Here is a 15,793-nt window from a genome sequence, read left to right as displayed (position 1 = left end):
GTCATCATGGAGGAGTGGAAGAGGATTCCAGTAGCAACCTGTGCAGCTCTGGTGAATTCCATGCCCAGGAGGGTTAAGGCAGTGCTGGATAATAATGGTGGTCACACAAAATATTGACACTTTGGGCACAATTTGGACATGTTCATTGTGGGGTGTACTCACTTATCTTGCCAGCCATTTAGACATTAATGGCTGTGTGTTGAGTTATTTTCAGAAGACAGTAAATCTACACTGCTATACAAGCTGTACACTGACTACTCTAAGTTATATCCAAGTTTCATGTCTATAGTGTTGTCCCATGAAAAGATATAATGAAATATTTGCAGAAATGTGAGGGGTGTACTCACTTTTGTGATACACTGTATATATATATATATATATATATATATATATATATATATATATATATATATATATAATATATTTATAAATATATAAATCTATAAAACATACTAAAATAATATATAAATATAATTTATTATTATTATTATTATTATTATTGTTATTGTTATTATTATTGTGATATACTACATTGCTAAATGTACTAAGGACAGTGTAATCAGTATTCAACTATGGTTACTTTTGCCCAGTTCTGCATATAAATGACATAAAATGCATAGTGTTGATGGTGGTTTCATCCTTTGAAACCCAAGCCAGAAGCAGATTGAAAGCTGTTATGTATGAGTCTTTTGAAATATAGTATGAATGCAGGGTGGAAAATACATGCTTGAAATGTTCTTTACTATATGAGAAAGAGTCACATATGGAATCTGTTATAACACCAAAATAATACACATGCATTGGTACTGAAAGAGGAAAGTGCAGAATTAGTGTGCAGGTTACACTGCAGTCTACACCTGTTTGAAAATAACTAATATGCACCATAAACTAAAAATCCAGGATGACATTTGGTTTGCCACCTCAAGAACAGCTCTTTCAAAGGATACTTTGTTTTTTCAAGTGCTATACGACATCATGGTCTCTGCCCTTTAAGTGGTTCAGGTTTAAGGTTAATTTAAATGTCTGAACTGCATGAAATGCCTCCAGATGATACTGACATATTGTGGTAGATGGTACAGACAAGACATATTATGAATCTGAGGTGCACAGAGCCTCGGGAGAGAGATTTATCAGCAGTGTGAGGAGGGTTAGCATATGATGTATGGATTTCTCTATTCCTAGTGCTGTTGAATAAATTCTCCTCAGCATATGCAGCCTCAGTCAATATAATCTCTTTCTGAAGGACTTCATTAGGTTTGCAGACTATGGCTAATCATGTCTATGCACTTCAGGGCTCAATGCTTGAGTTAGTCTAATTAATTAGGCATCCTGAGGCCTACATAAGGAAGCTTACAACCTGCTAACATGAAGGAACATTAGTGCTTCTGTATTTATTATTTTGTCACTTCCAAGGTCGCAGCTATATATTTGCTATTATTGTGTTTACATGAACACAAGCAGGGTAGACATCACCATAATCTGATTACAGGGTTTACATGCACTTTATGAATCTGAGTGTGAATAACCTTCTGAGTTTCTCATGAGTCAGTAATCTGATTTCTCGATTGTAAGGACCTAGTAAAGCTGTTTACTTTCCTTCAAAGTTTATCAAATCTTAAAGTTCAACAATAAAAAATAATTTAAATTCAATTTACTGTACAATAAGCTGTAATTTAATATGATTTGAAATGTTTACATTGCTCGTTTATTTATACACTGATCACCTCCTTGTTGTACACTCACTGTCCATTTTATCAGCTCCACTTACCATATAGAAACACTTTGTTGTTCTACAATTACTGACTATAGTCCATCTATTTCTCTACATACTTTTTTAGCCTGCTTTCACCCTGTTCTTTAATGGTGAGGACCCCCACAGGACCACTACAGAGCAGGTATTATTTAGGTGATGGATCATTCTCAGCACTGCAGTGACACTGCAGTGAAGAGATAATCAGTGTTTTTCACTTCACATGTCAGTGGTCATAATGCCCGGTCGGTGTTTTTTTCTTTGTGATATTTTTTACCCTAAAACAAATTCCTAAAATCAAAATCCTCCATCTACTAAATTAAAACCATATAAAATCTATGCTTCAAGGCCAAGTAAACAGGTCTTACAGTGCTTGTATTTTATTCCATTGAAGTGCTTTATATCTAGTTACGGACGGCTTATATAGCTAGCTTGCTGTCTGGTAGTAACACGCCTGTGTAAGTCGTATTGATTTTTCTCAACATACATGACAGCTATATTTGCCCTGACTGAAATGATTTAAGAGCTGCATCATCTCAGAGATATATGGCCAAAAGTATGTGGACACCTGACCTTGACCTTGCTGGACATCTCTTTTTAAATCATCTGTAAATTTGCTCCTACCACCCCATCCCCTCTTTATGGGTAAAACAGCCTCCATTTTTACACAAAGTTGGAAGCATACACTAATCAGCCATACCAATAAAACCACCTCCTTGTTTCTATACTCAATGTCCATTTTATCAGCTTAACTTACCATATAGGAGCACTTTGTAGTTCTACAATTACTGACTGTCGTCCATCTGTTTCTCTACATACTTTTTTTTAGCCTGCTTTCACCCTGTTCTTCAATGGTCAGGACCCACACAGAGCAGGTATTATTTAGGTGGTGGATTATTCTCAGCACTGCGGTGACAATGCCATGGTGATGGTGTGTTAGTGTGTGTTGTGCTGGTATGAGCAGATCAGACAGCAGTGCTGCTGGAGTTTTTAAATACCGTATCCACTCTATTAGACACTCCTACCTAGTTGGTCCACCTTGTAGATGTAAAAGTCTACTAACACACTAACACACCACCACCATGTCAGTGTCACTGCAGTGCTGAGAATGATCCACCACCTAAATAATACCTGCTCTGTAGTGGTTCTGGGAGAGTCCTTACCATTGAAGAACAGCATGAAAGGAGGCTAACAAAGCATGCAGAGAAACAGGTGGACTACAGTCAGTAATTGTAGAACTACAAAGTGCTTCTATATGGTAAGTGGAGCTGATAAAATGGACAGTGAGTGTATAAACAAGGAGGTGATTTTAATGTTATGGCTGATTAGTGTATGTGTGAAGAGGAAAATTTACATACTTGTGGCCATATTGTATATTATTATCTGCTATAGATCTAGCACATTGAATGTGAGATGTTTTCCACCTCTCCCAGATAAAGCTGTTACTTGATACATGCTCCCATTTGTATGTGTATGCCAATTTGGAACAGACAAAAGAGTACTATCCTCATAAACGGTAAGTATTACACATGAGCTAGCCTCTCTGTGAACCCACAATGAACATTTTCCAGTGAGCAGCAGCTGTGCACCTCTTAACAAGAGTAATGATCACACGATTCCACTTTAGATCCTTTTTTTTATTGTTCTTTTACTGTGACATTGATTAATGTGCCATGTACAAGTAAGAACACGGTTAAACACCCTCACGGTGTTCTAAGCCTTAAAGTTAAGTGTCAATACATTTATGTCAATATGAATTTCCTTCTTGGTTGCCCATGGTAGCTGATACAGCTGTGGGGGATCATGATAAATTAAGCTTAAAGTCAGTGCCATTTTCACTGATGCTTGTGTATTTGGCTAATGGCTTTGAGCTGGTAGTGAAATAACGGTCACATGTAAAATATTGGCATGGCTTTCTGCCTTTCTTTTAACTGGCAATGTGACTGTGGCCCCAGCTGTTCTTAGTAATTTTATGATGTTGAATAACGAACAGTGCTATTAGGACCCAGTGCTGTTAAAGGTGCATATTTTAGCCCTGTCATTACAACAGGCTGTTAGAATGTCTTTTTAATGCAGGTGGTTTGCATATAACCTCAATGTTGTAAAATTTTTTAAATGGTACTGCCTTAATCTGGTACAATTTCTTACAGTCATGTCATGTCACTTTGCAATCATCGCTTTGTGATAAACATTAACACTTTCGGCATTTAGCAGACACTTTTATCCAAAGCGACTTACAGTACTGTGACAGTATATTGTTTTAGACAATTGAGGGCCTTGTTCAAGGGCCCAACAGTGGCAACCTGACAGTGGTGGGGCTTAAACCAGTGACCTTTTGATTACTAATCCAGTACCTGTACCTTCAGTACATTTACATTTGTAAAGACACTTTTATCCAAAGCGACTTACACTTATCACTGAATACAGTTCAATCAATTCAAGCAATTGAGGGTTAAGGGCCTTGCTTAGGGGCCCAACAGTGACAACTTGGTGATGGTGTGGCTTGAACCGGCAACCTTACGATTACTAGTCCAGTACCTTAACCACTAAGCTACCACTGCCCACACAGATGGGTCAGCTTTCTCCAGTGTCATCTGTCCTGTATTGCTTGGAGCATACTACTACTTCTTCTTTTGGCTGTTTCTAGGGTTGCTGCAGCAGGCATCATTACTGTCTTGTAACCTTCCCTTTCACTCTGGTAGATATGATTCTACCACAAACCACTTCTACGACTCTATGCCACCCACTCCACCCTGCCTGTACACTCTTCTTTAACTCTGTACCACACTCTCCATTACTGTCTACCTTCAACCCTAATTTTTTAAACGCATCACTTTCATAATCTCAACTCCTTGCAACTTAATGTTTCCACTGGCACTGTACTTTATTTTACTTCTGCTAACTTGCTTTCACCTTCTCTCCAATGCATACCTTCATCTCTCCAGGCTCTCCTCAACCTGCTTTCTACTCTTGCTACAAATCACAGTGTCAACCATGAACATCATATTCCATGAACACCTGAATAACCTCATCTGTCATCCTGTCCATGACCATTGCAATAAAAAAAGGACACATAGCTGACACCATATGTAATCCCACTTCCACGTCAAACCCGTCCATCATTCCTATCGCACACCTCACTGTGTTGCAGGCCTGAAATGCAGGAATGTTTTGAAATGTTAACAAATGAAAAGAGGTTCATACTTTTTGCAATTTTTTTTAGTATGCTTCTTTCCTAAACAATTTCATGCCTCAATTGATATGTCATCTGGGCCAACTGCCTTTCCACTTTTTATTCTCTTTATAGCTGCCCTCACTTCCTTCTTGCTAATCCAAAGCACTATCTAATTTATTATCTCCTCCACCAACTCTCTTTTTCTTACTTCATCTGTCCAGATGTCACACTAAGTATCTTTCTAGCTGATTCCCTCACCACTTTAGCAGTTGTTGTTCAGTTGTCTAGCACCCCTTTGCCACCACCCAGCTCCGGTCTCACCTCTTCCTTGAATTTCACACCACATTCTTCTTCCGTTAACCTCCACCATCGATTCTTGGTTCTGCCCTCATTTTCTTTCTCTTCCTCACCTCCAAAGACATACTGCAGGCCACCAACTGATGGTGACAAACTACTCGTTCGCCTGCCACCACTTTACAGTCTTCAATCTCTTTCAGGTTGTGTCTCCTGCATAGGATATAATCCACTTTTTTTGCACCTTCTCCCACCCTTATATGTCACCTGTGTTTCTTCTTCTTAAAATGTGTGTTTACTACAGCTTTTTTTTTTATAATTTTTTGCAAAATCTACCTCATCTGCCCTTTCCTGCCATTCCTTTTCTTAATGCTCTACCCAACACCTCTTCTTTGGGTACCCTCCCTATCAACCATGCAATTTCATTATAAGAGTCACTGGTTGTCACTGGTTGGGGGTTAATGAAACCACCAATTGTCTCTGGACAGGAGTGTTGTAGAATATTTCCCAGTGTGCTCTAATCTTATAATTGTTATGTTTAAAGAAAGACGCACATACAATTCCAGGAAAACCAATCAAGATACTTAACTGCTACACTAAACAGTTCTATAACAACTTATTACCTAACTGACCTGGTCAAATATAATCCAAGGATTTGTTGCCTCACAGCAAGAAGGTCCTGAGTTCAATTCCCAATTTGAGTAGTCCATGTGGGTTTTCCTCTGGGTACTCCAGTTTCCTCCCACAGTCCAAAGACATGCAGTCAGGTTATTTGGAGATACAAAATTGTCCTAGGTATGGGTGTGATTGTATTTACCCTGGTTTTATTTATGGACTGGTGACCTGTCTGAGGTGTTTCCTACCTTTCACTCATTGTATTTAACCCACCACAACCCTCAATAGGATGAAACTGTGGTAAAACAGACATTGAATGAATGAATGAATGAATGAAACAGTCATGCAAGACTCTACCCCCCTATCCACCCCCTAAAGTGTTTTTGGACAAAACCTTATCCCTGTCTGGGGTGGTATGGTCTTGGTCTGTTCTTGGTCTCAACTAGGGATGCAAATTTTGCCGATTTCTTAAAAACCATCTAAAAACCAACTATTATTAGTCATTAGTAGTCTGACTCCAAAACAAAGCCACATAATTTTTGGTTTTAATGCTTACTAGTTCCACCAATTGTTATACAATTAATGAAAATATGTGTTAAAGTTTTCTTGTTTGGATGAAAATCACCATATGCATTTGTAAGCAGAGCCGGCGGATGCACACTTAGGGCTGGTTGGTGCATTTTAAATTGCCTCTTCTTCTCTGTTGCAATCTGTAGCTCTCAATTTAAATTAAGTGTTAGCAGCTGGAAATCTATTTAAATTGCATTTTTAACTATAAGCATTAAGCAAAGAATGACTTTATTGTTGTTTATCGGTTAACCATTGATATTTCTAATCTCACCATTAAACATTTTGGTTTAAAATTAATAGTTTACAAGGAATCTTGAACTTTTTATGTGTTCAAAAGTATGTGGACACTTCATCATGAGCATGCTGGAACAGGAAAGGACCTTCCCCAAACTGGTGCCTTAAGTTTATAAACAGTGATTTTATACATCTGTTAGTTCAGCAGAAACACATGAGGTTAATAAGGTGTGGTCCTTACATATTTCACATACTTTTGCTCATATAGTGTAGTACTAATACATGTGCTATGTGGTCTGATTTCTAAATATTTGGGTGTGTTTGTACAGTATGTGTGTGTCAGTAGGTGTGTGTGTGTGTGTGACAGAAATCGAGCCAGAGAGAGAGAGAGAGTGCACAGACACAGATTCCTGTTCATGCGTGAGCCAAGAAATATCATTTTAATCACTGACATTTTAACATATGCGGCAGGTAGAAAGGTTAAAATGCTTCAGCGGCCTCATGAATATTTAGTCAGACTTGCACACCTCTTTCCACATATTTTCAAATTTATAACTAATCTATGAGTCTGTGCTATCTTCAGATTTCTGTGCTTGGCTTAATGCAGCAGCTCATTTATTTGTCAATGTGTGTTCTTTCATGTCTTGTTTTTTTTTATTTCTTTGCTTCTACAGATGTCTATAAAACATCCATAAAGCACACATCCATCTATTCATCTTTCTATCCATGCCTCCTTGATGCCTATAATTTATCTATGTTTTTGCATTATGTGGCAGACAAGAGAGCTGTCTAGACACATGTTTCTGGTTTCATATCCAGCCCCTCTCCTCCTACGTCTTTGAGGAACTTTTGAGAGTCTTTGAGAGTTGCATTTAAGTCTGAGCTCTCTTGCCACCTGACAAGGACACAACACCTACACAAAGCAGCCAAGTAAACTTAAGAGAGAAAGAACACTTCAATTAAAAAATGATGTCTGGAATTCTTACCTATTATAGTGGAGTTAGAGCAACAAAACAAAAAATGTCACATTTTTCAAGTATTATTTGAGTGATTTTAATAAGGACTGTGTACATGTCAAAAACTCAAGTGTTTGGTTGTTTTCGTTATATTCTTCAGGTTGTTTTTGTGTTAAAGGATGAACTGTTGTCCCAGTCTGAGTTTGCATATGCTCTAGAGAAGTCAGTGTTGCTGAGAAGCAGGTCCAAAGCACAATGCTGCATTTCATTGTAGGGATGGTACTATCTAGGTGTTGCAGAGATGTTCACAAGTCACAAAATACGAGTCCGAGTCAAGTCACGAGTCTTTAGGCTAGAGTCCGAGTCAAGTCACAAGTCTTTAGACTAGAGTCCGAGTCAAGTCACGAGTCAATATAATATACACAAAACATATATTGGAAATGTAGCGTAGAAATAAACAAATAATATGTAAGTTCAGATAAAAAACAACAACAGATTAGCAACTGTTTTACTTAGTGCCTTTACTTTCCTAGTCATTGTGCAAATGAATGTAATTTCTGTAAGAAGGTACCAGTTAAAAGCTTAAACTGATACGTTTTGTTTTCATAAATCACGGCACAGCGGCCAAAATCCAAAACACAGCAATAAAAATCATATCCACTGCTTACCTTAGCTTATGTTCTTCCAGATGCTGTTAAATTTATAACCGTGTGTTGTCCCATTAGGAATATAATTCGTTAGTTTGTAAATGTGTGCATATAATTAAAAACCTCCAAACTTTTCCCGGTTGTGAAGTAAAACACTAACTCGTTAGAAAGCCAATCAAGCATTACATTGACACATCATCTGTGTGACGCAAACTGAATCAATGCAAATAACAGCATTTTTTAATAAAAATGAAAATCAGACGGTCTGATTGGTTCAGAATGCAGTCTTTCAACCATAAGTGCCAATTCTGTAGGAGCGTTCCATTCACCCGAGTTGTTCCTGTAAAGTGCACTATGTAGGGTATTCCACTATTTTAAGTGAGATTCCAATCCGAAGGTAACGAAAATGTTCAAATGAAGTGACTGTGTAGGGAGTAGGGAGTGACGCTTCATTACTACGCCAGAAGCTGGCTGTAACATTTACCCATTGCGTGCGTTGCTGGTTAAGACGGCCGGAGCGTTATTATTAGAGAGCAGAAAATGACACGATCAGAATGATGTCTGATCGACGTTTCCTTCATCTTTAATAAAAACTAGCAGTAATGTGAGAATAACCTGTAAACATCCAGAAACGCTGCACAATCCACCAAAAACACAAATGTAGCTTGTTAACTTTTACATCATCAATCACAACCAATAAAACACCTCGTGATGACATCACAAAGCAGCTGTACGATGATAAAATCAGGTTTATTCCCAGATGACATAACAATATGATAGACGGCTGAGCTTCATTAGCTTGATAGTTTAGAAAGTAAAGAAACGCTCAAAGAAATTTCGGTAACAAGACGCTGTCATGTACGTGATGACATCACAGGGCGTCCGAATGAATTCGTTTAACCTGCTTAAGGTCCCATAGACAAGATCACGTGATCAGTGAACAATCACAACAAGGGCACTTAGTAGGGACCATGTGGCTAGGGACTCTTGTTGTTCACAAGTCATTTTTTGTGAGTCATGAGTCGGGTCCGAGTCAATTGAAATGAGTTTGAGTCGAGTCTGAAGTTGCTGTGTGTGCGACTTACGAGTTCCCATCTCTGAGGTGTTGTAAAGCATCTATTTTTAGCAGACTTAGTGCTTGCTGTACTTGAGTCGCATTTAGCAGATGCCTTTATCCAAAAAGACTTACAGTAGTGTGACAGTATACAGTCTGAGCAATTGAGTGTTAAGGGCCTTGCTCAAGGTCCCAACAGCAGCAACCAGGCAGTGGTGGCGCTTGAACCAGTGACCTTTTGATTATTAGTCCAGTACCTTAACTCAGACCTCAGAATCCTTTCCCTCATGTCATCAGAGATCATGAAATGCTTTCATATGCCTTTTACAACATTGACTTCTGTCTTGCCACTCTTTCAGAAAGACTTGATTTGTAAAGGGCTGCACAGATGGTTCTCCAGTCTATACACAGGACTTTTTTGGAGTGACTGTTGGGTATTTTTTACCTCTGTGATTAAGATCTTTTTGCCTCAATTCTCAATGTCTGACTCTACGAAGGTTTAAGGTTGTGTCCAGCTACTTACAATTTAAAATGATTGGAGACTTTGTGGTCTTGGAACACTCAAAACTATAAATATGTTTTATATTCTTGCCCTGATCTAGACTTTAGATCGGGTTTATTTTAGGTTATCATACTAGGTGTAAAATAGCAAATACAGTGGTATGATGGGGTTTGTATTTGACACTTATACACTGAAAATACTGAAAATCTAATATAAAAACACTGAAATACAATTAAAAAACAGTTTAAAATCAATATAAAAATACAATAAAACCTGCAATTTACCATTACTTCTTCATTGCAGTGTTTGAAGTACAGTATATTGCAGAACAAATATGTAAGATGAATTATTTGTACTTTATAGTGTCATAATTCAATACATTTGTGCCTTTTTGGCTCTAAAGCTCTGTCAGACTCTGTCCATACACATGAAATTTACCCATCCTCTATTTCTTCACATCAGTCTGTGAAAAACCAAACTAAATCACTGAGTGTAAACAAGTCAGAAACGACTCTTTTCAAATGAATTATTCACTGGAATTAAATCAGGGAGCTGTGCTCTTATCTATGATTAAGAGTAATTCATTTTGCTCAATCTATTTCATTATGGTGTCGTGCATAAACAACTCCATGGATCAGTTCATTTGATTTAGAGATTCAGTGGTTGTTCAGGCCTTAAAAACAGTGTGTGTCATTTAGGTGAGCTGGCAAGGAAAAAACTTTCTTTTTATTGGTTGTAGAGGTAGAAGTGACAGCTTAGTTTACAAATTACCAGTTTTAGCTTTTAACCCCAAAAGTCAAAAAACTGTTTTCATTAGTTAGTTGAACAAACACAGTTGAATATGAATTTATATATTGTGGAAATATTCTGGAAACATACAAGATCCCTAATGGAACAACACAGATATAGATTTAATATAAATTTTTTTAGGTCTCAGTTTGAAAAAGAGAAGCTCAGGTAAGCAGTAGCTATGATTTTACGCTGCTGTGTGGTTGATCTGGATCGTGGTGCTGCTGTTTACCGTGCGCTTTCATTTTGCAATGATAGCAAAGCATTATCAAATATTGAATAGAGCTGAACTGTAACACCCTTCCTGTCTGTCATTTAGATTTACTTGATCTTTAATGCTTACAAAAGAAAACAGGCTTTTTTGCTAAATACCAGAGCAATACAAAGAACATTTGCAACCTGTAATTTGTAAGAGCCCACTGTTTTCAAATGTAATGAAGATGAATTCTAAACTGGATATCTATGCTTCATTTCATTGTTTTACTACAACTGGTTTAACGACATTGGTTAGACTGAATTTATACTACATAAACTGGTTCAAATTCAAATAGACACACTGCAAGATTATAGGTAATGGAAAGCTTTTCTCTATTAGGGGAAGGCCGTTATAGCCATAAAAGGAAAAGGTGGGCAATTTCTTGTTAATGCCCTTTCTTCCACATATGTCTATATCATTTTGCCCATATAATGTAGGTATAAGTGTTGTACTGGGTTGATAAACGTTAAGATAGGACCCATATTAAGGCACTTGGTTTAGAATTAAATTCTAAATGGCTATGTTTTTACATATTTTTGACCGTACCATGCATGTGAATTGCATGAGCAAAATATTAAAACAAGTGATTTATATCAGCCCTCTTTGTGAAAGCTTTTATGCAGCTGTGGTACAAAAAGCTTAAAACTTATTTGCTCATTGGGATTTCTTCATTTGATATAAATGTGTCTTAGGTGTTACACTGGTAGCCTGAAGTACAGGAGTTTCGTCAGTACTTGTTTAAGGTTTAATTGGAACAAGGCACAAAAGGGGATTTGTAACAGGTGCTAATGGTCTTTCTAATTAAGACATTTAACAGTGTCCCACCTCCTTTGGCGGCCCTACTAACACAAATTGAACATTGGGAGCAATGATTTGCAGTAATTACACAGTCTAGGCACTGACTGACATTAGGTGATAGAAATATAATTATACCCTATTTCCTGTACTGCCTGAGTGAGTGACGCATGAGAGAAGAAATAATTCTGAATACATTTCATTCTCAGTTGCTTTTGCATTGCCAAATTATTATCATTTTTGGCACTGCAGTTTCTTGTGGCTGCTATTATAGGGCTAATTGTTTTATACAAAAGAAACAGTATATTTGAGTAAACATTTTATGTACAAACCCCAGTTCTGGAAAAAGTCAGGGCACTTTGTAAAATGCAATAAAAACAAGGATCTGTGATTGGTTAATTCTTAGTGTTGTCACTGACCAACTTAAATGCATTTTTTTACTATAAACAAATTTAGAATTTGATACCTGCAACATACCACAGGTTGGGACAGTGGTATGATATTTTTGCAGTTTTACAAGAGGAACTTTTGCCCATTCTTGCTTAATACAAGACTTCTGTGCTCATTGTCTGATTATTCTCTTTGCAATGTGCCATACATTTTCAATAGGAGAAAGATCTGGACTGCAGGCAGGCCAGTCAAGCACAAGCAGCATACATCTCTTTAAAATCACAATATACAGTACACTGATCAGCCATAACATTAAAACCACCTCCTTGTTTTTACACTCACTGTCCATTTTATCAGCTCTACTTACCATATAGAAGCACTTTGAAGTTCTACAATTACTGACTGTAGTTCATCTGTTTCTCTTCATACTTTTTTTAACCTGCTGACCCCCAAAAGACCACAACAGAGCAGGTATTATTTAGGTGGTGGATCATTCTCAGCACTGCAGTAACAATGACATGGTGGTGGTGTGTTAGTGTGTGTTGTGCTGGTATGAGTGGATCAGACACAGCAGCGCTGCTGGAGTTTTTAAATACCGTGTCCACTCTATAAGACCCTCCTAACTAGTTGGTGCACCTTGTAGATGTAAAGTCAGAGACGATCGCTCATATATTGCTGCTGTTTAAGTTGGTCATCTTTGAGATCTTCATCAGTGGTCACAGGACACTGCCCACGGGGCGCCGCTGTTGGCTGGATTTATTTTTGGTTGGTGGACTATTCTCAGTCCAGCAGTGACATTAAGGTGTTTAAAAACTCCAGAAGTGCTGCTGTGTCTTATCCTTTCATACCAGCACAACACACACTAACACACCACCACCATGTCAGTGTCACTGCAGTGCTGAGAATGATCCACCACCAAATAATACCTACTCTGTGGTGGTCCTGTGGGGGTCCTGACCATTGAAGACCAGCATGAAAGGGGGCTAACAAAGTATGCAGAGAAACAGATGGACTACAGTCAGTAATTGTAGAACTACGAAGTGCTTCTATATGGTAAGTGCAGCTGATAAAATGGACAGTGAATGTAGAAACAAGGAGGTGGTTTTAATGTTATGGCTGATTGGTGTATGTCTTTACAACAATAATACCTTCACACATATGCAAATCACGCACGTCTTGGGCACTAATGTCCAACTCTCATTTTGCCACTCTCCTATTTTCTCAGTGTTATTGTTAATATTGTTATTATTATTATTATTATTATTATTATTATTATTATTATTATTACTAATAAATCAGCAGTACTAACAAATCCCAGATTCTTATTTTTATTGCATTTTGCAAAATGTCCCATTGTTTTTGGACATGGGGTTTGCAGTTCTAACCTTCTCAATCTCTTCAAGCTTTTTCGACCCATTTTCTGTTTTTTACAGACTTTGTCAGAGCTGTAGCCGTGAGACCGGTGTCCTATGCGGCCGTGTTAAGATTGAAGCCGGACAGCTCCTCTTCTACACTGTTGAGCCCCAGGTTAAGGCTGAGGGATTCTTTTGTTCCAGAATGGCCTCCATTCTCTAGGCAAAGGCTATCAGCTGTCAGCTCTCTGGAAGACTATCTGAGTGAAGGTGAGTGAATCTACCTGTGTCCTTCAGAGCTGAGAGCTTTTAGAGTTAGTACTTATAGGTCAAATTATACTTACAGGGTCACCTCATAGTGAGATGCCAAATGTTAGACAATTTAATGAGCCCAAATGCAGAAAACAAAACAAAGGAAAAGGAATAAAATAAGAAATCCAGTAATAAACACTTAGAGCTCAATCATAGGCACAAAAAAAGAGTTTTTACAAAGTTTTTAAAGAAAGTTTTTAACCTGTATTTAAACATTTACTCCATTCGTTTCTCCGCACCGTCCGCCATGGTGCGGATTTTTTAGTGAAGGTAAGATCTGAGGTTATTAAAATGCCAAGATTTTAGACCTGGTCTTTGGTTTTTTGAGCCCGGGAACTGAGGTAAGCTAGAAAGAAAAAACACAAAAGTTAGAAAACATGGACAGCAACGAGAGAAAGATCAACAAGTGGCCACAAACAAAGTCTGAGTAGAATTATAGTCTTACCCCTTGAGCTGTGTGTGGGTTGCAACGACATACTTATGACAGTTCCTTATTAAGAAGAAATCTAAAACTGCTTGAACAATAACGTAAAGACATTATTGTTAACCATGAAAAGCATAATGTAGAAACATTATATTGACCTTATTTATTTATTTATTTATTTATTTATTTATTATATCATTTTATTTGACTAATTATGAGTATGCAGTTTGGGAAATTGCTCTTTTCTAAAAAAGCTGTATTTGCTTTTGGCCAGACATGGCAACCTTAGTTCCTTAGTTTCAATTTTGGTTTGGCTGTCACTAGAACAGTATCCCAAGAGGTTTGGGCATCATTCAGGCTTAAGTGTTACATAAGCAATAATGTTTTTCCTGAAGAGCAGTGTTTCCTCTGTCCTTTTTATTACTTTCTGGATGGGTTTTCTTAAGTTCTTACACGAACAATTACTCTTTAGAAGTTTTCCCGCCTGGTCTAGTGTTCTACATACAAAATAGTTTTTCTGAGGTATAGGAGGATGAATGAAGAATTACGAATAAAGGAATACCAAGAGTGTAGTGGGCACTTCTATATGTGTAATGCTGTGCTATCATGTGGCCCTTCTCAGATAGTGTGGGGTTTGAACATGCTGTAGAGATTGTTAGAGCAATCTCAGAGATTTAACCTAACCTTCATTAAGGGGAAAATGAAAAGAAGAAATTCTAAAGAGCTGGTTAAAATCAAGCATGGCTATGTTCAATAACCCAGACAGTTGTGATAGAAAATTATGAGTAAGTGGCTTCTTATAAAATCATATAGAAGTATTTCACATATTTAAAGTGTAAGATGGTTTTCACATATCCAGTAAGAATGTTTTTAGGAGCACTGCGGCCGAGGTCATGAACAGAACGTGCAAACATAAACACAACAAGGATGTAAAAACAAAAGATATCTAAGAAAAACTATCACATCACAAGACCAGAATTATTTAGAACACAGCAGACTCTATTTCGCTGTGGCGCCAAGATGTATCTTTTTATTTTTTAATAACACGTGTATGTAAGAATCATCCTCCTGATTATTGTCTTGTGTCCGACTCCGACGAGGAGCGGTTGACGATGGAGAGGGCGATAGACGTATGAAAAGACCTATGCAAAATCAATTCGTTGTTCTTACTGTGGTATCCACAAATGTGCTTTCATTAAAATTCAATCCAGCTAAAAAGAATCTCTAGTGTCTGAGTTTTCTTTCTGAAAGGAAAAGTTCCACTGCACAGGCCTACAAATTGTAATTGTAGTTTACACAGGTTTTATAAACTGCAGTCTTCGAACAATGCTTTTAAAATCTTAGCAGGTTGCTTAACTACAAATCAAGCATGGCTATGTTGATCAGGATGGCGTATAGCTCATGAAAATTACTATTCAAGGAGTATAAATACTGTATATCTCCCAGTCTAATTCACCACACGCAACCACAATCATGGGAAAGACTGCTGACTTAACACTTAATTGACACTCCCCACAAGCAGGATAAGCGGCACAAAAGGTCATTGTTGAAAAGTCTGGCTGTTTGCAGATTGCTATATCAAAGTATATTAAAAGAATGTTGACTGGAAAAGGTGCAAAAGCAACAGGGATGACCACTGCCTTGAAAAGGTTGTCAAGAAACGTTAATTCAAGAACTT

General features: G+C 37.6%; 1 protein-coding gene across 1 annotated transcript in view; it reads left to right on the top strand.

Moving 5' to 3' along the window:
- cntn5 (contactin 5) overlaps positions 1–15,793 on the top strand; it is a 221,663-nt gene that overhangs the window by 37,446 nt on the left and 168,424 nt on the right. Inside the window, exon 2 of the mRNA XM_063005082.1 lies at positions 13,461–13,649. Within this exon, the coding sequence (XP_062861152.1) occupies positions 13,461–13,649 (189 nt within the window). The remainder of the gene's footprint in view (positions 1–13,460; positions 13,650–15,793) is intronic.

This window comes from Trichomycterus rosablanca, chromosome 11, assembly GCF_030014385.1.
Source record: "Trichomycterus rosablanca isolate fTriRos1 chromosome 11, fTriRos1.hap1, whole genome shotgun sequence".
NCBI classification, from domain to species: Eukaryota; Metazoa; Chordata; class Actinopteri; order Siluriformes; family Trichomycteridae; genus Trichomycterus; species Trichomycterus rosablanca.
The sequence above is the reverse complement of the archived record's forward strand: the minus strand, read 5'-3'. Positions and strand labels throughout refer to the sequence as shown.